The following is a 24,982-nucleotide window of genomic DNA, read 5'->3' as shown; positions in this document are numbered from 1 at the left end:
GCTGAGGATTCTGTGGTCGCCCCACTGGGGGCTGCTTGAGCCCAGGGCCCAGATCACAAAGCCAGGCTGGCTAGTGCACAACTGCCATCCCAGCAACCAGGAGGCTGAGGCTAGAGGATCAGTCCAGGGTCATCCATAGCCACACAGTGAGTTCAAGACCAGCCTGGGCTACATGAGACCTTATCTCAAATCACACCCATGCCAAATCAATCACGCAACCAGCATTTTAGTGCTGTTCTTGGAAAGATGACCTGAGGTAGCCCAAAATCCTAGGACATGAAACACTACCTCAAAGTGGGGAGGGATTCTCAGTGGAACGGTATCCTGGGCAATGGATGTCTGGGTAGATGTGTGGCTGTCGCGGGTACCCCAGGCTACTATCCTTAAGGACTGGTTGCTGCAGTTCCACTGCCCCACATCCACCCAGCGAATACCTTCACTCTGTCTCTCAAGTTCTGTCCAAACACAAAGGCCTGTGGGGCTGCCTGCTCCTCTTCACAGTGCCCCTCCTCTGAGGTGCCACGTGGGGTTTTCTGAAACACTTTCTCCTACAAGGAATAAGAAAAGAACCCAATCATACTTAGAAGCGATGGCAACAGGACGTCCAGGAGTCAGTCAGCCGGCGCGCACATTGGCTGGCAGCTATGATAGATTCACCTGGGGTGAGGAGCGTTAGAGAAAGCCCTGAAGCTGGCAGCTGTCCAACACCAGCAGTTCCCTGCCTCAGTGAGCTGACAGAGGGTAGATATGGGCACTCTCTGAGCAGCAGACTGGCTTCTGGTCCTAGGCAGTCTGCCCGGGGCTCAGAAGGCACTTCTAAGAACCTGTTCCCGGGGACTCTACTCAGGAATGAGAACACTGGCTGTCAGTGGGGCCAGACACATCACCATACCCTGGTGCCAGCAGAGCCAGAATCAGAACCAAGGGTCCTGATGCACACTAGAAATGGGACATCAGCTACCAAGAGACAGACCAAATGAGCCCCCATCAGTCGTGAGAGGAAATGGTGTGGTGTGGGACACAGATGTGAGATTCCACGGTGCACAGAGCCAGTGGCTGGGAACCTCATATGGCAGGCCACTCCCACACTTCTAACACAGCTTCCTGGACTGTTTTACACCAACTTATGTTTTTTTTTTTTTTCCAAATTACATTTCTTTGACTATGTGTGTGTACAAGCATTTGTGTGTGTATGTGTGTGCATGCACATGGAAACCAGAGGGTAACTCCCTGGACTGGTTGGTCTCTTTCTTTCTCCACTGGGCTTCAACTCAGGTCATCAGGCTTGCAACAAGCAGTTTTAGTCCATTAAGTCCTGTCACTGGTCCCTCTAAATACTGTCTTGCAAGTGTGACTCCCTGAGTTCAGGGACTTGCTCACCCATGTGGCTCAGATGAGGGGAATCTGGAGTGTTGCCAGGAGACCTCTGGGCTGACGCCCTGGCTGCACATGGAAGGTGTGTGGGTGGGTGCTCTCAGTTCCTGGAGCTCCACCACCCCTGTGGCAGCAGCCCTCAGTGGTGGGAAGGGTGGCACAGCGCTAACTGAACAATAGTCCCCCCCCCCCGACACTATACATCTGGTTCCATTCACGCTCTGCCATGGGTCCTATGCCTACACAGGAAGCATGGCTTGTATGCATAGTCCTCCATATCCCTGTTGGGCACTGTCCCCTACTGAGAACTAGTCCCCAGGTCTGTTGTCACTTTACCAGGGTTTCTACCCGCATCGAGGAGTCGCAGTCTCAGGGTTCACAGAGTCAAGAAGCCCAGGAGCGACTTTTGTGGCTGTGTCCTCACCACAGTGTGTCTCCAACACAAGGTCCTACGTGTGTCATCTCCCCCTTACCCCACTCCCAGTCACAGATGGGCCCTCAGGTGCACGTACAGTGGCGCTGGGGTGTCAGCCCTGGAAACGTGAGAGGAGAGGGCCCTGCAGCCCAGGGATTCAAGGCCACCACCCCTGCCCCACCTGCTTCTCAGGCTGCCTGCTCTGCTCTTGAATTCGTCCATGTGGTGTCACAGTCAAAGCCACTACCTGCTCTCACCAGGAAAATGCTCAGGGAAGTGGGAGTCTAAGGCCACATGGAGACATACTCATCCGGCTCCCACCCCCTGAATGGGGGCAATGGCTCCTAGCCTGCTTCTTGTGAGTGTGACTGAGACGCAGGAGGGAAATCAGGTGCACTGTTCCAGCCAGGCTGTGCCAGCATCCAGCTCCACCATCCTGACTGACTGACAGCCACCAACCAATGCCAGGTGTCCAGTGGCTAAGGTCTCAGTCCCTGGTGTGGTGTGAGAGGACTTTTAGCAGGGGCCCTGTGGAAGTGGGTAGGTCACAGGAGCACCATCCCCGCAAAGGACTGAGCCCCCTTGGCTCTCTGCTGTCCTCTCCATTATTGCCTAGCCCCATGCTAGGAGCCTCTGCAGGCCCCTCCTGGGTGTTGTGTTCCACTGTGCACAGAGGACACTGAGCAAGCCCAGGCAGGCCAAGCGCTAGGAACCACTGAAGGCGTGTAGGCTTGGAGAACCTGAGCAGAAATCACACCAGGCCTGGAGCTGCAGCCCACTCCAGCCATCCCATGACCCACCAACCTCAAGTGTGTTTGTCCCCTCGGCAGACTCGGAGGGGCTCCTCTGTGTGAGGTTTTCTGGTGATGCAGACGTGGCTGGTCCTGTGTAGTCTGTTGGCATGCTGACCCCATTGGTGCCACTACTGGGGACTGCAAAAGGGAGAGAGTTGGCAGGTGGCACATGTATGCATCCCCTCCTCAGCCCTCTGGCAGCTGCCCGAGCTGCTGGGCTCTGTCTAGGCTCCTTTGGAAAGAGGCTTCTAAAGTCCATTCATCTTAGGCAGGGCATGGTGGTAAGTGTTTTTAATCCCACCACTTGGGAAGCAGAGCTATGAGTTCAAGGACAAAGCAACATGGAAAATTCTATGTCAATCAGGGGTACATTAAAAAAAAAAAAACATGCATTCTTAGATTAAAAACAAAACATGCCCAAAGCTCCCACATGAGGGGCTGCTGTCTTTATTCTGGACACACTACACCGGCAGGCAGCACTACTCCCCTCCCCAAACAAGACACAAACAAGAACTGGCTTCCAGAAAATGATGAGCAGAAGAAAACCTAGCAAAGACAGGTCTTGTGCAATTGGAGAAAGCCCGTCTGTGCATGCGCACACTCACAAAGCCAGAAGGGAGCTGGCACAGTGGCGCGTGCCTACTACCCCATGCTTGAGAATTCCGGGCTACAGAGTGAGTGCAGGAGCAGACCGGCTGCACACTAAGTCACAAAAGTCCAACTAAACCAAGACAAAACGGCAATCACCCTGACATGCTGGGCCATCCTGCTGGCCCCCAAATCGGGACAAAACAAGACAAGAATCTTCGAGGGTGCTATGGCGTTGTCAATCTGGCTGGCTCTGAGCACTGGAGTCAGCTCCTAGGTCACTGCTGAGTTCTGAATGACAAGACCAGAACCCAGTGAGCCCCAGGTGGCTTGGAAACTGCTCTGCAAGGATGACAGAGCATGGCTTGGGAGGCTGACAAGAGAGGTGGGCAGCATTCCATTCCTCTACTTTGGCTCTCCAGAATGGAGCTGGCCCAAAGGAACTGCTCGCCTCTGTACTTCAGACTGTGACTTGGTCCCTTACCCGTCTGTGACAGCACCTTGGGCTGTGGGGCTTGCAGCACAGCTGGGCGGAGGACACCACGCTGCTGTTCCCTGGGCTTCTGGCTGGGCAGACCTGGAACACAGTGGATTCTAGGAACCCTGTCCCTGCTGCTCCAGGGCACATCAATTCCAATGGTCGTGCATGGGAGGCCACACTCAAAACCAGCCCTTTCTCTATAGTGACAGTCACCTGCCACTGGGATCTGTGATGAGGCCCAGGTCACTGCTACACTCTGAGAGCTGACCCAGTGCAAGGGGAGATGACCATAGCTGGTGCAGGGTCACAGTGAGTTCCCAGGTAGGAGACACCCTGTCCCCGCAGGTCTGAGCAGCTTTTCAGGGCTGCGTCTATGTCAGTTACGTCCCTGTAGACAGACTGGGGCCTGCAGCAAGGATCCTGGGGCTAGGTAAAGGCCTGGCAACGTTACTTACCTGCACTGGGCGCCTGGCCATGGATGAGCGTTGGGGGCTTCAGCCGGAAGCTGCTGCTTTTCTCCTCTGCAAGCACAAGACACAGCTGAGCTCAGCGAAACAGGGAGCACAGTGGGTCTGAGACCCTGGGCATGGTCTAAGCTGCATCACACAAGTAGGAGGCCCCGGGTCAGAGGTGTGACTCTGCAGCAAGACCAGCCCAGGAGACCTGGAGGCTGAAGATGCTGAGGCAGGGTAACATATTCACTTGGCCTGGCCCTTCCTCCCAGGGGAGGGAGTGATGGTACTGTTGGGCAGGCCCCCAGGACATGCCTGGAGTTCAGTGCCAGCTGGTCTAACCTGACCCAGGACAGGAAGGTGTGGCAAGATGCACAGGTCACAGGCAGTCTTGGAGGCTCAATCATCAGGCATGGGGAATGCAGACTCCACCCCATCCTCCCATACCCATGACCCTCCTGATGGAATCAAACAACAAAATCCTTGGGAAAAGGTCAGAAGATAACCCTAAAACGTCGGGCTGGGGAGCTGGCTCAGTGGGTAGAGTGCCTGCTGTGCAAGCACAAGGACCTGAGTTCAGATCCCCACACACCAGCAAAAGCACACACAGTGCAGGCAGAGATCTCTGGCCAGTGGGGCCAGCCCAATCGGCGAGATGTAGGGCACTGAACGACGACAGTGGTGTTGACAGGCACGGGTTAGAACACCAGCACCCCTGCAACATGGTGCACCACATACACAGACAAAGAAACTGTCTAGGTCTTAGGTGAACAGAAGGTCCCACAGTGCTGGAAATGCGGATGGGGAATATTCAGAAGTGGTGGACTCAGAAATATGAAGGGGATTCGTGATGCCTGCAGCTGAGGAGGGAGGACACTGAGGGGGACTGGAGCCAGGACTCATGAAGATGGAGTTTATTTGGGGTTGATAGCTAGACACTGGGAACACTGACAGGAAAAGCTCAGGGGCTGCCTTGAGGACCACCCAGTCAGAGCAGCACTCAAGCCAAACATGACCTGCATGTGTGACAAAGGGGCCACTAGAGCCAGCCATGGAGCTGGGCAGGGAAAATTCCAGGGGATTACTGCTGGACCACACTTTTCAAACCAAAGACTAAATTCAGAAATGGTGTAACTGAAACCCAAAGGCTAGCTTTGGGCAGCTGTGTCCTGGACATAGGGACTGCAGCCACTCACCTGCACTAGCGTGGCCACTGTGCTAGGATACAGGGATTCATGCAGGGTACCACTACGACCAGATGGACAGACCCTTGTCAACACTCAGTGAGCAGTCGAGGCTCAGAGTTCTATCCCCAGCCCCACCCACAGGGACACCCAGGTCTCTTCTCAGGTCCTCTGGAGAATCATTTTGCTAATAGTGTTGCTGTATGTGACTCACCCAGGACCTGGAAAAACCCAGCTTCACCCCCTCCCACACAACTGGCTATTGGATATATGCTACCTGAGAGGCAGGGGTGCTGGCTGATGGGGAAAACTGCTCACCCAAGGGAGAGCCCTGCTTAATTGGGAATACACTGGGGACTGAGCCAGGCTGGCCAAAGACTGGCAAAGCACCCAGAGCAGCTGCTGACATGGCTGTGGGCTGGGCGAGGATGCAGCTGGCTGGGATGGCATGATGTGAGGATGAAGGGCAGAGCCGGGTTTCTTCCTCAGACTTCCTCAGACTGTGTAGCTGAGGATGGCCTTGAACTTCTGATCTTCCTGCCTCCACCTCCTGGGCAAGGATGACAGGCTGGGCAGTGGTGGCACACCTTTAATCCCAGTACTCGGGAGGCAGAGGCAAGTGATCTCTGTGAGTTTGAAGCCATCCTGGTCTACAAGAGCTAGTTCCAGGACAGGCTCCATAGCTACAGAGAAACTCTGTCTCGAAAAACAAAACAAAAACAAACAAGCAAAAAAGAATGGATGGCAAATGTATGTCTCCACGTCTGGCTGAAACCAGGCTTCTTCATGTCAGGAAAAAGAGTTCGGGCGTTAGAACCCTATCAGTGTGGGCTCCATGTGCCCAGGAACAGGGCCAAGCAGGGTACCCTGAACACCAAGATTCTGGTTCTAGAGGCCATACCCCAAACAGAGAAGCAAGGCAGATTCCAGGGCTGAGATGGAGTGGTGAGCAAAGTCCCCAGGAGGACCAAAAGTAAAGGGACTAGGAGTGTTCAGACTGCCGACACCCATGCATCAGATTAGTGACAGCCCATAAGCCACCAACTCAAGCAGATGATCCAGATTTATATCCGCCTTGCTCCAAGACCCAAGAACAGGGCAGGGAGGGAAGGCTCTGGGGCTATTGGTGGGACAGAAGAGTGGGGTGAACGAGAGCTTCCTACACAGGGCACAGCATGACCATGCTGGGGAAGCACAGGGCCCTGACTGAAAGATGGACAGTAGTAACACCAGAGAGAATACGGAAACTGTGCCCAAGATACTAAGTGACTCTTGTGGATCCCCGAAAGTCAGCCCTGGGTCTGAAGACTCTCCTATGAGGAAGCCCTGCCCCGCAAGTGTAAGGCCCTGAGTTTGCATCTTCAGCATTCACATACAAAGACAGACACACACAGAATCAAGGCAGGCCAGCCAACAAAGCTACAAATCCCCTTTGTGCTACCTCTACATACCCACAAACTGGCATGGGGCCTTCAAACCAAAGGTGTGTGCAGCTGGAAGGGCCTGGGATGCCTGTTCTGCAGGGCAACCATGCTCTAGTTGTGGAGTGAAGGCAAGGAGGGGCCTGGCTATCAGGAATTGGACCGCACCTCCTCATAGAGCAGAAGCAACACCTGCCACCCTGGGATGGACCACCAGGACGAGGACCAGAGGCAGCAGAGGTCAGGGCCCTGAATGCTCTAGCTCTTCAGGGCAAAGCCAAGGATAATTAGAGAATCTGGCTTCTAGACCAGAAAGGGAGGTCACACATGGAAGTGGGGCCAATGCTCTTATAACGGCTGCCTGGCCTTTGGCGGCCATTGACACCACACAAAGCACCAGAATGCCTGTGGAGCTTCAGTGTTTATACCGCCTCTGTCAGCCTGACTAGGGAGATCGTTTATAGCCTAGGACGTCTCAGGCCTGGTGTTACAGAGAAAAGACCAAAAAAGGCTGCCCTGTGTGCCCCTCAGCTGTGGCTAAAGGCAGTGCTTGGACTCAAGCCGGGTGCAGAGACACCTGGGGACACAGTATCCAAAGAGCACAGCTGCCTGGTCCCGAGTGCTCTGCTGACTGGTGCTCACCGCCATGCCTGGTTTATACGCTCCTGGGATCCAAACCCAGGGTCTCCTGCACACTAGACAAGTGTACTACTCACTGAGCCTCAGCTTGGTTTTCTGTTTTTTTTTTTTTTTTTTTTTTTTTTAAATACGAGGCAGTCCCTAGCAGCCTGTAAGCCTCCAGGCTGCACCAGCACCCCTGCGACCCACTCAGACCCAATCCGCAACCCACCCACGAGCTCAACAAGCTCCCCACGGCCAGCCCTCTCCCACAACTCCAGCAGACTACACAGGCAAGGTGCAAACCACACCAATTGAAGAACAGATGAGCAAACACCAGTGTAACAGTACATTCAACAGCCAGAAGGCAATAAGGCACCCAGAACCCAAAGATCCCACAGCAGAAGACCTGAACATTCCAATGCGGCTCAAACACAGGAAAACAACCTTAAAGAAATCAAGGAAAAGACAAACAAACAAACAAAAAAAAAAATAGGAAAAAAAAAATCAATAAATCCCTTAAAGAAAGCCAAAATAGTCAAACAGGTGAAGGAAACAGTTCAAGACTTGAAAACTGAAATAGAAACAATAAAGAAAACACAAATGGAGAAAATTCTAGAAATGGAAAATCTGGGGAAGTGAACAGGAACTACAGACTCTAGCATCACCAACCGAATACGAGAGATGGAAGAGAGGATCTCAGTTGTTGAAGATACGATAGAGGAAACAGGTTCCATCAGTCAAAGAAAATGTTAAATCTAGTAAATTCCTAACACAAAACATCTAGGAAATCTAGCCACATTAATAAAAGAACAGTACTAAAGTTTAAACCACACATCAAACCCCACACATTAACAGTGGGAGACGTCAACACCACACTCTCACCAATGCACAAGTCTGCCAGACAGAAACTTAACAGAGAAATAAGGGAACTAACATGTTATGACTCAAATGGACTTAACAGACATCTACAGAACATTTCACCCAAATACAAAAGAATATACCTTCATCTCAGAACCTCATGGAACCTTCTTTAAAACTGACTACATATTTGGTCACAAAGAAAACCTCAACACACACACACAGACACACAGACACACAAAAACTGTAATAACCCCCTGTATCTGACTGCCATGGCTTAAAGTTTAGAGTTCAATAACAACACAAACTACAAAAACCTTCAAACTCATGAAAACTGAGTTACCACTGGGTCAAGAAAGAAATAAAGAAATTAAACATTCCTGTAAGTCGATGAAAATGGATGCACAAGATACCCAAAATGTATGGGATATCAGTGCTAAGAGGAAAATTCATAGCACTAAGTGCCTACATTAAGAATGTGGAGAAGTTCACACTAGCAACTTAACAGTAAACCTGAAAGTCCTAGAACAAAAAGAAGCAAATTCACCCAGGAAGAGTAGATGACAGGAAATAAATTGAGGGCTGAAATAAATAAATTAGAAACAAAGAGAATACAAAGAATCAATGAAACAAAGACTTAGTTCTTCGTGAAAAATCAACAAGATAGACAAACCCTTATCCAAACTAACCAAAAGGCAGAGAGAGAACATACACATTAACAAAATCTGAAATGGAAAGGCACATAACAACAGACACGGAGGAAATCCAGAGAATCATTAGGTCATACTCCAAAAACCTTACTCCACAAAATTAGAAAATCTGAAAGAAACGGACAATTTTCTGGATAGGTACACGACATGCCAAAATTAAATCAAGACCAGATAAACAATTTAAATAGATCTATAACCCCTAAGGAAATAGAAACATAACCCCTAAGGAAATAGAAACAGTCATTCAGGGCCAGATGGTTTCATCACAGAATTCTATCAGAATTTCAAAGACCTAACACCAATACTCTTCAATTTTTTTCACACAATAGAAATAGAAAGGACATTGCCAAATTCTTTGTACGAGGCTACAGTTACCCTGATACCCAAACCACACAAAGGCATTACTAAGAAAGAGAATTACAGACCAATCTCACTCATGAACACTGATGTAAAAGTACTCAATAAAATACTGACAAATCAAATCCAAGAACACATCAGAACCATCACCCACCATGATCAAGCCAGCTTCATCCCAGAGATGCAGGTAGTTCAACATACGAAAATCTGTCAATGAAATCTACCATATAAACAAATTGAAAAATAAAAAACACACGATCATCTCATTAAATACTGAAAAAGCCTTTGACAAAATCTAATATCCCTTCACGATAAAGGTCTTGGAGAGGTCAGGGATACAAGGAACATATAAAGTCAATATACAGCAAGCTGACAGCCAACAACAAATTAAATTAAGAGAAACTCAAAGCAGTTCTACTAAAATCTGGAACAAGACAAGGTTGTCCACTCTCTAGAGATCTATCCAATGTAGTACTCAAAGTTCTAGCTAGAGCAATAAGGCAACAAAAGGAAATTAAGGGGATACAAATTGGAAAGGAAGAAGTCAAACTTTCGCTATTTGCAGATGATATGATAGTACAAATTAAGTGACCTGAAAAATTGTAACAGGGAGCCGGGCGGTGGTGGTGCACGCCTTTAATTCCAGCACTCAGGGGCAGAGGCAGGCCAGCCTGGTCTACAAGAGCTAGTGTCTCAAAAAAACAAAACAAAAACAAACAAACAAAAAAAGTAATGGGGAACTCCTACAGCTGATAAACACCTTCAATAATGTGGCAGGATACAAGAAAACAAACAAACAAACAAAAAGTAGCCCTCCTATATAAAATGATAAAGAAGCTAAGAAAGAAGTCAGAGAAACATCACCCTACATAACAGATACAGATAACATAAAATATCTTGGGGTAACACTAGCCAAAGAAGTGAAAGGCCTGTTTGACAAGAACTTTAAGTCTTTGAAGAAAGAAACTGAAAAAGACATCAGAAAATGAAAAGAATCTCCCCTGCTCTTGGATAGATATGATTAACATAGTAAAAATGGCCATCTTACCAAAAGCAATCTACAGACTCAGTGCAATCCCCATCAAAATTCCAAAAACAATTCTTCAGACATTAAAAGAACAATAATCATGAAAAAAGACCCATATCTATCACCATGCACAAAACTCAAGTCCAAATGGATCAAAGATCTCAACATAAAGCCAGCCACACTGAACCTGACAGAAGAGAAAGTGGGAAGTACACTTGAACGCATTGGCACAGGGAACCACTTCCAAAATAGAACCCCAGCAACAAAGACAGTGAGAGAAACAATTAATAAATGGGACCTCCTGAAACTGAAAAGCTTCTTTCTGTAAAGCAAAGGACACAGTCAACAAGACAAAAAAAAAAAAAAAAGTCTACAAAATGGGAAAAGACCTTCACTAACCCCACATCAGATGGAGGTCTGATCTCCAAAATATACAAAGAACTCAAGGAATTGGACACCAAAAGATCACATAGTCCAATAAAAAAGAAAAATGGAGAACAGACCTAAACAGAGAACTCTCAACAGAGGAACCTAAAATGGCTGAAAGACACTTAAGGAATATGTTCAACATCCTTAGTCATCAGAGAAATTCCGTCTTACACCTGTGAGAATGGCCAAGATAAACACTGATGACAACTTATGCTGGAGAGGTTGTGGGAAAAAGGGAACATTCCTGCATTGCTGGTGGGAATGCAAGCTGGTACAGCCCCTTTGGATGTCAGTGTGGTGATTTCTCAGAAAATTAGGAAACAACCTTTCTCAAGACCCAGCAATACCACTTTTGGGTATATATCCAAAGGATGCTCAATCGTGCCACAAGGACATGTGCTCAGCTATGTTCATAGCAGCTTAGTTTGTCATAGCCAGAACCTGGAAACAATCTAAATAAGAACAATGTGGTACATTTATACAATGGAGTACTACACAGCAGAAAAAAATAACGACAGCTTGAATTTGGCAGGAAAATGGATGGAGCTAGAAAACATTATTTTGAGTAAGGTAACCCAGACACAGAAAGAGCTATCACATGTAATCACTCATAAGTGGTTTTTAAACATAAAGCAAAGAAAGCCAGCCTACAAACCACAATTCCAAAATACTTAGACATTTAGAGAACAATGTAGACAATAAGAGACTTACATAGATATAATCTACATGGGAAGTAGAAAGTATAAAAAGGGGGCTGGAGAAATGGCTCAGTGGTTAAGAGCACTGACTGCTCTTCCAAAGGTCCTGAGTTCAATTCCCAGCAACCACATGGTGGCTCACAACCATCTGTAATGAGATCTGGCGCCCTCCTCTGACATGCGGGCATACATGGAGGCAGAACGTTGTATACATAATAAGTAAATAAATCTTAAAAAAAAAAAAAGGAAAGTATAAAAAGACAAGATCTCCTGAGTAAATTGGGAGCATTGGGACCTTGGGGGAGGACTGAAGAGGGAGGGGAGATGCAGGGAGGGGAGCAGAGAAAAATGTAGAGCCCAATAAATATCAATTAAAAAAAAAAAAGAAAGAACAATAATCAACTTCATATGCAAAAACAAAAAACCCAGGGCAACTAAAACAATCCTGTATAATATAGAAATTCTGGGGGCATCATCACCCCAACTTCAAGATCTACTATAGAGCTACAGTAATAAAAACAGTATTGTACTGGCATAAAAACAGACAGATGGATCAATAGTATCAAATAGAAGACCCTGACATAAATTTACGAATTCCTGATTTTTTGATAAAGAAGCCAAAATTATACAATGGAAAAAAAAGAAAGCATCTTCAACAAATGGTACTGGCATAACTAGATGTCAATATGTAAATGAATGCAAATAGATTCATATCTATCACCATGCACAAAATTCCAGTCCAAGTGGATCAAAGACCTCAACATAAAGCCAGCCACACTGAACTGATAGAAGAGAAAGTGGGAAGTATACTTGAACACATTGGCACAGGAGACAACTTCCTGACTATAACACCAGTAGCAGACACTCAGATCAACAACTAATAAATGGAACCTCCTGAAACTGAGAAGGACACTATCAACAAGTCAAAATGGCAGCCCAGAGAATGGGAAAGATCTTCAATAACTCCACATCTGACAGAGGGCTGATCTCCAAGATATATGAATAACTTAAGAAACTAGACATCGGGGCTGGAGAGATGGCTCAGAGGTTAAGAGCACTGTCTGCTCTTCCAAAGGTCCTGAGTTCAATTCCCAGCAACCACATGGTGGCTCACAACCATCTGTAATGAGGTCTGGTGCCCTCTTCTGGCCTGCACCACAGACAGAATAAATAAATAAATAAATAAATATTGAAATATATATATATATATATATATGTATATATAAAAGAAACTAGACATCAAAATGCCAAATACTCCAATTAAAAAATGGGGTACAAATCTGAACAGAGACTTCTCAACAAAAGAATCTTAAATGGTCGAGATACACGTTAAGGAATTGTTCAACATCCTTAGCCATCAGGAACTGCAAATCAAAACGTCTCTGAGATTCCATCTTACACCTGTCAGAATGGATAAGATCAAAAATGCTAAGGACAGCCTATGTTGGAGAGGATGCGGAGTAAGGGGAACACTCCTCCACTGCTGGGGGGGGGGGGAGGTGCAAACTTTTACAGCCTCTTTGGAAATCAGTATGGTGGTTTCTGAGAAAACTGGCAATCAATGTACCTCAAGACCCAGCTATAGCAATCATGTGTATGTGTGTGTGTGTGTATGTGGTTATACACACACACACACACACACACACACACCTCCAAAGGATGCTCAATCACACCACAAGAACATGTGCTCAACTATGTTCATAGCAGCATTATTTGTAATAACCAGACCCTGAAAACAACCTAGATACCCCTCAACCAAAGAACAGATAAAAAAAATGTAGTACAATTGCACAATGGAGTACTACTCAGCGGTAAAAAAACAATGACATCATGGATTTTCAGGCAAATGGATGGATCTAGAAAAAAAAATCATCCTGAGTGAGGTAAACCAGACCCAGAAAGACAAACATGGTATGTACCCATAAGTGGATATTAGATGTAAAGCAAAAGATAACCAGGCTACAGTCCACAGCCCCAGAGAAGCTAGGTAACAAAGAGGACCCTAAGAGAGACACATGGATTTCCCTGGGAAGAAGAAATAAAAAAGATCTGGGTAGTGGGGAAGGGGAGGGAAGAGAATGGGAAGGGGAAGGATTAGGTTGGTGGAGTTGGGGTTGGGATGGGGGAAGAGTAATGAAAGAAATATCTTGACAGAGGGGGCCATTTTGGGATTAGAGAGAAACCTGGTGCCAGAGAAATTCCCAGGAATCCACAAGGATGACCCCAGGTAAGACTCCTAGCAATAGTGGAGAGGGTGCTTGAACTGGCCTTCTCCTGTCATACCAGCGACCACCTGACTGTCAAGGGAGAGCCTTCATCCACTAACTAATGTAAGCAGATGCAGAGATCCACAGCCAAGTACTGAGTCAAGCTCCCAAGCTCCGGGAGCTGAGCTAAAGAAAGGAAGGAGGAGGGGTTGGTTTTTTTGTTTGTTTGTTTGGAGACAAGGTTTCTCTGTAGCTTTGGTGCCTGTCCTGGAACTAGCTCTTGTAGACCAGGCTGGCCTTGAACTCACAAGAGAGACAGTTAAGGAGCCTGTACGGGACCAACCTATGCCCTCTGCATAGAGATGACAGGTGTGTAGCCTGGTCTGTTAATGGGGCTCCTAGCAGTGGGATCAGGGCTTGTCCCTGTCACATGAGCTGGCTTCTTGGAACCTATCCCTCATGCAGGGATGCTTCACCCTGCCTTGATGCAGGGGAAAGAGCTTGGTCCTGCCTCAACAAGATATGACAGGCTTTGTTAATGGGAGGACTGCCCCTTTCTGATCAGAGGAGGAGTAGATAGGAGGGATTGATGGGAGGTAAAAGGAGGGAACAGGAAGAGAGGACGGAGGAGACACTGGTTGGTATGAAAAATAAATTAATAAAAAAAAAAAGACTCTCTGATTGGGTTAAATTCTAACAAAGAGCTGTGTTGTTTTAGAGGACCCAGGTCTGTCAGCTGAAGAGGAAAGCAGTGTTCACAGACCATGTCTTCCAGCTGTGTTTGCACAGGAGATGGACCTCTGTATACATGTGTGGTCCAGGTGACACCCCTCACAGCACAGATGGAGACTCAGGCCCTGCCACCAGACCACACCCTGGAGGGCAGCAGTCATCAGATCCAAGAGTGTCTATGGGTAAGCGGGCTGCTGGGCTTTGCCAGCCTCCAACAGAGTCTCTGTGCCTAGATCAGCCTCTTTCCCGCACTGGTTGGGAGCCAGAGGCTGGCATTCATGTGGATGCTGCCCCCTTGGCCTCACCATGTGCCGCAGCTGAGAGCACAAGTGACAGCCCCTGGCTCCGCCTGAGTGCACTTATGATACCTGATGGGTGGGGATACCGTCCCCTCCAGTCCACATCAACGACCATGTCCTTGCAGAGGCAGTGACATTCATGGATGATGTCCCCACAGGGTTTGATAAGGAACCTCCCAACTCCACCTTAGGGCAACTGTGTCAGCTTCCTTCAGCCCAGATGGGCCCCAGGGGCAGGCCCTCTCTGGCCCACAAGGGGGTCACTCACCTGAGTGAGTTAGAGAGGATGTCCGCTCGCGCTTGACAGGAGGGCAGTAGTTTCCATCCTCACGGTCAGAATCTAGACACAGAGTGGGCAGGGTCAGGGAGCATTCTGGTTTGGCTCCAGGGCGGTCGAATGTTCTAGGGAGTTTACCTTACCTTCTCCGGCTTCTGGGCTAGAGCTGCCAGCAGACCTCTGCAAAGAGAGCACAGAAGTGGTGAGAGGCCCCTTGTGCCCCAGACTGTGCCTGCAACTCCCTGTGGCCTGCCCTAAGGACGCTCCACACATGGTCCCCCTCCAGTACAACCCACCCTGGCCCGCCATGAGCATTAGCATGGCCCTTGGCACATCCCACACAAGTTTCATGTGAACGCCTAGGCACAAAAGCATACTGGCTCCCACCCTTGCCCTGGAACATTCTACAGCACATGTGCATGCTTGCTTCGGGGGCTGTCGGTTCCAGTACAAGCAAACTCTGATGTCTGGGCCAAAGTGCTTCAAGGCTGTGTCAGGCTGCCAGGGGCCTTCCCCAGCTCCTGCCCAACACAGTTCTCTCTTGGGTCCACTACGTCGCCCTTCAGACCCTGCAGACAGAAGCAAAGGCCAGTGGTGGACATGCACCCTTGGCAGATCCTGGCCATTTAGGAAGGCACAAGTCCCGTTTCCCTATGGTCCCCAAATGCCCCGGGCCCAAACTGAGCCAAATGGGGGGTGCTGGCTCCAAGAAGTTTCCGAGGGTTAAATGAGACGACACAAGAGAATGCTCTAACGACCAAAGCAATCAATAAACCCAAAGACAGTGAGCGCCAGCAGAGACCCTCCCGCAGAGCGGGCCCTGGCCCGTTTTTTCCCATAAAGGGCCAGAAAGCCAGCGCTTTTGGCTCACAGGCTGCATCTGCTGCTCCCTTTTGCTTATAATCCTGTAACAATGTAAACACTGGCTCAGTCCAGGAACTGCGCAAACAGGCAGGGTGCTGGAGTCTGGAGCAGCAAGCCCAGAGAGGGTGAATACTTACTCAATGCCACACAGCAAAATCGCTAACAGACCTGGGAGCTTTCCTCAGCATGAGCTGATAGCTTGGGTCTGTGTCAAAGAAGCAAGACCCACCTCTCCTTCCCAGTTCTCACTCATAGGACAGGGACAATGATCCCCAGGAAGTACTGGCTACCTACCCTTACCCTAAAAGTCCATCACCAGAACTAACCCAGGCTCCGCCTTCCATATGATGTCAGATCTTTGGGGGCTGCAGAGGATATCAGGAAAAGCGTAATGAGCTGAGGGCTCAGCGGCTCTGCAGAACTTGGGGTCACGTGATAAGGTATGAGAAAAGGAGTAGCTCAGGGCCTGATCATGTGAGTCCACCACCTGCCCCCAGGAGGGCACCAACCCCACAGCAAATTTCATGTTCACAACTACCACTGTAGAACACAGACCCTGAGCTGGGGTACTATCCCACTAGACCCCAAGTGCAGCCCAGACTGGTACCTGGCCACACAACAGGCGTTTGCTGGGAACCTGCCCAGTGAACTCTGTACCTCAGAGAACCAGCAAGGGCCTACAACCTAGAACATATTGGGAGCCATACTGTATGTGAGCCCTAAAGCCTACTCTTGCTCTCTGGGATGCCTTGAGAACGCTCTTTGCTACCTTGCTGGATCCATGCTCAAACTGCAAGGGTGAGTCACCCTGGGGACTCTGCGGGCACTGGTGAGTGGTGAAGGCCTTGCATCACAGACACACACCTGGGACGGCTGTGGACAGTTGAGAACACAGCCCTTAACATCCTCACATGTCATGGCCACTTTGCGGCTGCTCAGCTCCATCAAGGGATCCATCTGAGACATCACCGAGGGTGCATGTGGGGACGGGAGTTCCCGGAGGGGAGGAAACAGCCCAGGACAAGGGCTCCAGGATGACACAGGTTGGACGAGGCATCTGCCTCACTAACCAGGGAGCCAAGGGGGAAGGCCAGGCAAGCATCCAACTGATTCCCGTACCACCTCACATGGGCAAAGAGGCGCAGAGTAATGCTCGCTGCATCTGTGGACCTGTTCAGTTATGCCAGCAGGGACTCGGGAGCCACAGAAGTAGGAGGTGGAAGGCAGCGGCAGGAAAAACGGGAGTCCACAGCCAGCCTGAGCTACCTGAGACCTGCTGAGAAAGAGCATGAACCTAGCTGGTGCTGGCAAGCAGGCGCAGATGAGCAGCACACACAAGCCACTCTGGCTGCTGTGGAGGTGGCCAGCTGACCCGACACATTAGAGAAGCCACCCTCAGTGTTGGAGAGATGGCTCAGTGGTCAAGAGCACTCACTAGTCTTCTACAGGATGGGGTCCAGTTCCCAGCACCCATATGCCCCAGTTCCAGGGACACCCAGCCTCTGCCATCTGAGCACAGAACTCACATGTACCTCTGGCCCACACATGTATACAGCATTTTAAAAGCGCGTGCACATATGTGTGTATAATTATATATAATTTAAACATACACACACAGACACACACGAGGTCACCCTCAAGACCACAAAAAGCTGTCCCCAAGGCTGGTGTTCTAGAGTTAGGTGCATGTGGGTTGGCAGACAACTGCTCATCCCATAGTCTCACCCTTGCCCTACACACCCAGGAAGCATGGCATGGACTGCAGACAGACTAGAGAAGTGAAGGAGCCCTCTGGGTAACCAAGTGGCTCTCTCAACTGAGACTTAGAGCACAGCAAGATGAAAGCCGGCTCTGTATAGAGGCTGGTGAGCTCAGCCTAGTATCCCCAGGTTCAGGTTCCACCCAACTGGATTTACAGCCCAACTGACCCAAATTACAGTATGTCTGTGCAATGCGCCAGCCACGAGACACTCTTGGCAGCCAGCCCAGCTTCCCCACTGAGAGCTCTACACTGGCCTGGTGGCTCAGCGCTGTCACCAAGTGGTATGACAGTGCTGCACCAGGCACTGTGAAGCTGTGATCACTTGGGGGAGGAGGTACCTCCTGCTCCCCTTATCTGGAGGCCCCTTTCCCTGGATCATTTGGGGGCTATGTTGCTCAAGTTTGCAGCCCGTGAGAATCAAGAAGCCAGGCTCTGTGGGTCCAGGTCGCCATACAAGGCGCCTCTCTCTGCAGAGCAGCCGCTGTCATGAGGGTTCTGGGGTGGCTGCAAAGCCAGGCTGCTCTCCTCAGCCAGAGACTGCACAGACCAGAGGCTTCTGGACAGTTCCCAAGGGGGTTCTGTCCAGAGTAAAAGTGGAGCACTCCAATCCATGTGGCTTCTGTTGTCACCCCTCTTCTGCATCACAGAAGACTCTTCCCTCCGCACCCGTGCACACTGTATATCTTGCTCCTTTCCCTTCACACCCTGACTCCTCAAATGACAGGGCAGGATCACAGCTGGCATGAAGATGGGGACCACTCAGGCCTGTAGAGGATGCAGACAGAGCCCGGGCCTGCTGTTATCGCACACCTGGTGACTTAGTGACAGTTCTAGCCTCTTCTTATCTAACTTGGAGTGTGCCTGCATGTGGAGACCAGTTCAGGACAGTTGGTGTGCGCTCTCCAACTTATTTTTTTTTAATATTTATTATGTATACAATATCCTGTCTATGTGTATGCACCAGACCTCATTACAGATGGTTGTGAGCCACCATGTGGTTGCTGGGAATTGAACTCAGGACCTTTGAAAGAGCAGGCAATGCTCTTAACGGCTGAGCCATCTCTCCAGCCCTCTCCAACTTATTTTTAAAACAATCTCTCGCTGAACCTGAAGTTCACCGTTTTGGGCTAGGCTGGCCAGCCACTGAGTTCCAAGATCCTCTGTCTCACCCTTTCTCCCACAATGCTAGGGGTTTTAAAGCACAGGCAGTCATGTCTGGCTATTGATATGGGTGCTGCGATGTAAACTCAGGTCATCCTGGTTTGACAGTAAATGAAATGCTCCTATCTATTGAGTCACCTCCCCAGCTCTCACTGTCTTTCAAAGTAGTCATTTCAGCCACTAAGGTGTAAGTTACCCACCCACCCACGCCTTGCACGTGTGCTCGAAGGATGGATGGGGCTTCTTTCCTCCTGCTTTCCAGAGCCTCTAGGTTCCTAAGACCTTAAACCTGAACACTCAGATTCACGAGAAGTGGGAGGTGGCCAAAGGGACAAGGAGTAACCTGGAAAGGTAATAGTGCTGTCCAGCTCCTCTCAGGGCTCCTCCGATCTCCCATTTCTCACTGTGCTATAGTCAAGAGTGGGCTCAGTCCCTCTGTCTGGTCAGTGGCATAACTAAAATGGGCCAAATAAGTCCCAGCTGCTTCGGGTGGCTTGGGGGCTAAGGGAACAGGGCCTTGGGGCCTGGTTGGGGTGTGGACACTTACCCCTGCCAGTTCTCGCACACAAGGAGGCTGGGCTGCAGGAGTAGGGGGCGGAGGAGAGCTGGTAGAAGCGCTAGCAGGGGCAGGAGGGTCTAAGGCATACTCCCCAGCAGATTCGGGGTGCCCCGCATCAGGGCGGGGCGCCTCCGCCTCCCCCCGAGGCTCCTCTCCCGACTCCGGCAAGTCTTTGAGCTCTGTGGAGGACTGGGGGGCAAAAGAGACAATTTTCCTTCAATGTACACAAAGGCCACACTGTGGGGAAGAGGAGAGTCCCTGTCCCTACCTCGGCCTTCCCATGAATAGGGCTCTTGGGTAGGTAGGGTCTGAGCCTCCTTTTTAGAACAATGGTGGGCCCAGCATGAGGAGACCCCTCTCTTGGAACAAGGAAGAAGACATGCTATTAGAGATTAAATCCTGAGGCTCCTGCCACTCCAGTTAAACATTAAAATGCTGTCAATGGACAGGACAGGACAGGGGAGAGGGGCCAGGACATCCACAGATTCTTTGGCCTCTGGTTTTCCCAAGCTCGTCCCATACATCCTGGGTGTGGGCTTATTTGGCAAGGGCCAAGGAATGCAAAAGCTAATGCCTGGCAGCCTTGGAGGTAGATCTGGGGACTCTGCGGGTATCTAGGCCAAGCATCTGTGGCCAACTCTTAACCACAGGTGATGCCCTGCCACAGTGGCCCAGGGCCCCAAGCCCCACACGGCACTGCCCACCAGCTGGTTCTCAGCTGTAACTGAAATGCCTGTGGTGGACTGCAGAAACAAAGGCAATGTCGAGGGTGTGACCTGCCTACAGAGCTGTGCTGGGACTTGAGTCAAGGTCCTGCTGTGATGCCCGGTCACCTTGAGTCCTATGCTCCAGAGGCCTTCTTGTTTCAACCTCCCGGGTGGCTGGGACGTAGGACTGTATCATTAGATGTGGCATGGGTGCTACTTTGAAACATGACCCCCATCAAAAGAAGATACAACAAACACAGAACCCTGTGGAAGGAAACAGCTCCATCACACTCCCTAAGGCCAGGTGTGGTGGCACAAGCCTGGCAGGCAGGAGGACCAGGAGATCTGGGCCAGCCTTGGCTATATAATGAGACCCTGGCCCAGAGGGGCAGGAAGAGTTTACAAAGCTTCTCTACACAAGGTCACTTCATGCTCAGATCTGAGCATCATCAAGGGATGACAACAACTTCCTGGGCAAGGTCTTCCCAGAAGCATAATGGCCACTGCCAGCACCTACTGCTACTCTTAAAAGTGAGATTTAACACCTCTCTGGGAAAGTGGGAGCCAGCTACTGGAGTCACATGGAAGACACACAGTGGGCTCTTGGGCGCCAGGGCAAAAACAAGGAAGGTTCCACCTGTTTCCAGTACTGAGCCCTATCACACCAGCCTGCCACCATCTTCTGGCCCCTGTATTCCTCAGGGACTGCCACACTAAAGTACCATATGGTCCAGGTGCTATGCGAACAGTAGGCACAACTGCAGGGGACAGCTTGTCCAAAGCACCAGAAGTTCAAAGCCAGTGATGGGCCTGAGTGGCACTGACTTCCGAGAGCTGCCACTAGAGGTGCTGCGAGCGGCAGCCTATCTCACCTGCTACACAGCAAGCACAGAGAAAGAGAAGCAGCTCCCTCACATACACACAAAGCCCCACAGACAGCATCCCCAAGGCATGGGACAGAGGAGAACAAGAGGACCATGTGATGCCAATCTGGCATGAGTCTTCAGGTATCAAAAGTCTGGAGTCTGTGGGAGTGCACAACTGTTACCCCAGCACTTACAGCTTGAACTCTAGCCTAGGTTACAGCACAAGACTGTCTCAAAATAAAATAAAAAAACTGGGCTGTGGCTCATCACAGAGCACTGGCCTCACACGTGGAAGGTCCTGGGTTCCACTCCCAGCTCCCACAACACCCTCCCACTCAGGAAGATCAGTTCAAGATTCAAAGTTAGCCTGGGTTACACAGTGAGTTCAAAGACGCCTTGGGCTACAAGAGATTCTGTATTAAAAGTAATGACCACAGGGCTGGAGAGACGACTCAGCCTGCTTTTCCAGAAGTCCTAGGTTCAACTCTCAGCACCCTCACGGCAACTCACAACTGTATAAACTTCCAGTTCCAGGGGACCTGACACCTTTTCTGACCTCCTTGGATGCAAGTAGGCAAAACACACACTTAAAATAAACTACAAAATAAATGAAAAAAAAAGAAAAGAAAAAAGAAAAAAAAAAAGACAGACCACTCAGCTCAGTCAGCAGACCATGAGACTTTTGCTGTTTTGTTTTTTCGAGACAGGGTTTTCCTGTGTAGCTCTGGCTGTCCTGGAACTCACTCTATAGACCAGGCTGGTCTCAAACTCAAAGAGATCCTGTCTCTGCCTCCTGAGTCCTGGGATTAAAGGTGTGTCCCACACTGCCTGGCAATGAGATTCTTTCTTTAAAGGTTTTTTTTTTTATTTTTCATGTGTGTCGACTTGCATATAATATGTGTACCATGAACCCAGAGGCCAGAAAAGAACGTAGTTACAGATGATTGTGAACCTCCATGTGAGAATTGAGAACTAAATCCATGTCCTCCGCAAGAGTGGCCAATGTTCTTAACTGCTGGGCCATCGCTGCCCCCAAGCATGAGATTTCTACTCTCAAATACAATAAGCCAGGTGTGTGGTGCACACCTTTATCCCAGCACTTGGGGGAGGAGGCAGAAGCAAGCAGATCTCTGTGAGTTCAGAACAGCCTGCTCAAAATATCAAGTTCTAGGCCAGCCAAGACTATAAAGTGAAGGAAGGCCCTGTCTCTAAACAAAAGTAGTAATTATTAATTACTAAATAAACAAGTTGGACTCAGAGTCTGCGATCTCTGCCGGAGCCGGAGTGGGACTGAGCTGGCTACCTGGGACAGAGGGAACACCAGGAGCAGAGGCCAGGAGCGGGTTTGGTCCTGGGACACGGGCTCAACAGGATTTAGCCAGCGACCAGATCCAGAGTCAACAATCTCCACTGGAACAGGTACAGGGGAGTGACCGCTGAGCAAGTGAGCCAGAGTGTCTGAGGGAATCTGGGACCTTGAAGTAAGAAGACCTAAACCAACACCCCAGGGGGTCTAGGCATGAGTCTAGACCCAGGAATTAGGCCTGAGTCAGGACCTCTGTCAGCCTGGGTGTGAGTGAACCTGGGTCCTCCCAGGGAATAGGCAGGAACCAGAGATCTCGGAGAGGTGAGCCGTGAGTCTGGGACCTCAGAGAGAGTAGGCTTGAGCCAGGACCTCTGTGGGTTCAGGCATTGGTCTGGGACATCAAAGGGAATAGGCAGGAACATGGAACCCCTGCGGGTCCGAGCCTGAGTCTGGGACCTCTGAGGAAGTAAGCAGGTCCTCTGCTGGTCTGGGCACACCCAAGCCTGGGACTCCCAGGCAGTAGACTGGAACCAGAAACCTTTTCAAGTCCAACTCCAACCCAGGGACTTCTGAAGGAGGGAATACAGATCAGGATTTACAGGTCAAAGTTGCCCTGAGGCAAGGAACTCCACCTAGGGCAACAAATTCCACAGAGTGGAACAGAGTGGAGACTCCTAGGACAGAGAGAGCCAGAGGACACAAGCTCCACCAGGAGCAGAAGCCAGGGGCAAATGCAGTCCTGGGACACTGGCAGAACAGGATTGACCCAGCAGTCAACAATCTCTACCAGAACAGGTCCAACTTCAAGACAAGGACTTCTGCAGGAAGGGATCCAGACCAGATTTTACAGAAACAGATCAAAGCCAGCAACATAGGTCAAAATAGGCCTGAGACAGCAAACTCCAAAGGAACAGAGCCAAGCACAGGAGCACTGAGCTATCTGCAGGAACAGGAGTAACCAACGGAGTAACTAGAACTGTGGCACTGACTGTACCATGAGGAACAACCATCTGAGCTTTGGATTCACTGGCACCTAGAAGATTGTTCAACAGAATCTCAGTCAGCCCCAATCACACCTATTAGAGGAAAAGATGAGTAGAAAAGGTAAGAACACATGCTACACCACAAAGAGCAACACAATACCAGTAAAACCTAAAGACCCTACAAAAGCAAGACCTGAACAACCAAATATGGATGAACCAGAAGAAAATTATCTAAAAAATAACCTCAAGAGAATGTTTGAAATTCTTAAAGATGAAACAAGAAATTCCCTTATAGAAATTGAGGCAGAGACAAACAAAAAACTGAAAGATATCAGCAAATCACTTAAAGAAAACCAAGAAAAAGAACTCAAACATATAAAAGAAACTATTCAGGACTTGAAAACTGAGACAGAAACAATAAAGAAAACACAAACCGAAAGAATTATAGAAAAAGAAACCATGAGAAAAAGATCAGGAACAGTAAATGCAACATGAACAGCAGAATACAGGAAATGGAAGAGAGAATCTCAAGCGCTGAAGAAAACATAGAGGAAATAGACTCATCAGTTAAAGAAAACATTAAATCTAACAAAAGCTTAACCCAAAATATCCATGAAATGAGACACCATGAAAAGGCCAAATCTTAGAATAATAGGTATAGAAGAGGAGAAGAAAGAAGTTCAACTCAAAGACACAGAAAGTTTATTTAACAAAATCACAGAAGAAAACTTTCCTTACCTAAAGAAAGATATGCCTATGAAGATACAAGAAGCTTACAGAACACCAAACAGACTGGACCCAAAAAAAGTCCTCTCACCACAAAATAATCAAAACACTAAACATACAGAGTAAAGAAAGAATACTAAGAGCTGCAAAGGAAGAAGACCAAGTAACAAATAAAGATAGACCTATCAGAATTACACCTGACTTCTCAGTGGAGACAATGAAAGCCAGAAAGTCAAGCATTAGGCATACATTAAGAGAGACCACGGATGCCAGCCCAGACTACTATATACCCAGCAAAACTGTCGATCATCCTAGAAGGACAAAACAACATATACCATGACAAATCTAGATATCACCAATACCTAACCACAAACCCAGCCCTACACAAAATACTAGAAGAAAAAGTCCAACCAAAGGAAGATGGCTACACCAACAAATACACAGACAATTGATGATCTCATGACAGAAAATCCTGAAGAAGAAAAAAAAATGCACAAATTAACATCACCAATGATGAAAACTAAATTAACAAGAGATAGCAACCACTGGTCATTAACATCCCTTAATGTAAATGGACTCAACTCACCCATAAAAAGGCACAGGCTAACAGACTGGATACGAAAACAGAATCCATCCCTCTTCTGCATACAAGAAACGTATCTCAACCTCAAAGACAGATATCGTCTCAGAGTAAAGGGTTGGGAAAAAAATATGCCAATCAAATGGACCTAAGAAACGAGCAGGTTTAGCTATCCTAATATCTAACAAAATAGACTTCAAGCTAAAATCTGTCAAAAGAGACAAAGAAGGTCATTTCATATTAGTCACAGGAAAAATCCATCAAGAGAAGATTTCAATACTGAACATCTATGCCCCAAACACAAGGGCACCCTCATATGTCAAAGAAACACTTCTAAAGCTTAAATCATACATTAAACCCCACACACTAATAATGGGAGACTCCAACACTCCCCTCTCACCACTGGACAGGTCAAGCAGACAAAAAAAAAAAATCAACCGAGAAATAAGAGAACTAACAGATGTTATGACTCAAATGGACTTAACAGATATCTATAGAATATTCCATCCAAACAGAAAAGAATATGATGAATTGATGTGGGAGT

General features: G+C 48.6%; 1 protein-coding gene across 3 annotated transcripts in view; it reads right to left on the bottom strand.

Annotated features, from left to right (window-relative positions):
• Positions 1–24,982, bottom strand: part of Ranbp3 (RAN binding protein 3) — a 51,715-nt gene that overhangs the window by 6,118 nt on the left and 20,615 nt on the right. Inside the window, exons 3-9 of one of the 3 annotated variants that reach the window (XM_050125203.1) lie at positions 19,259–19,459; positions 15,068–15,104; positions 14,916–14,987; positions 4,108–4,173; positions 3,656–3,748; positions 2,594–2,721; positions 435–548 (exon numbers count right to left, since the gene is read on the bottom strand). In XM_050125203.1, coding sequence (XP_049981160.1) covers positions 435–548; positions 2,594–2,721; positions 3,656–3,748; positions 4,108–4,173; positions 14,916–14,987; positions 15,068–15,104; positions 19,259–19,459 — 711 coding nt within the window. The remainder of the gene's footprint in view (positions 1–434; positions 549–2,593; positions 2,722–3,655; positions 3,749–4,107; positions 4,174–14,915; positions 14,988–15,067; positions 15,105–19,258; positions 19,460–24,982) is intronic. The other 2 variants (XM_050125204.1, XM_050125205.1) reach the window with 2 other exon arrangements.

This window comes from Alexandromys fortis, unplaced genomic scaffold (genome assembly GCF_014885135.2).
Source record: "Alexandromys fortis isolate MF-2015 unplaced genomic scaffold, M_Fortis_MF-2015_v1.1 scaffold_243, whole genome shotgun sequence".
Classification (NCBI taxonomy): domain Eukaryota; kingdom Metazoa; phylum Chordata; class Mammalia; order Rodentia; family Cricetidae; genus Alexandromys; species Alexandromys fortis.
This window is presented reverse-complemented; position numbering and strand designations above follow the sequence as displayed.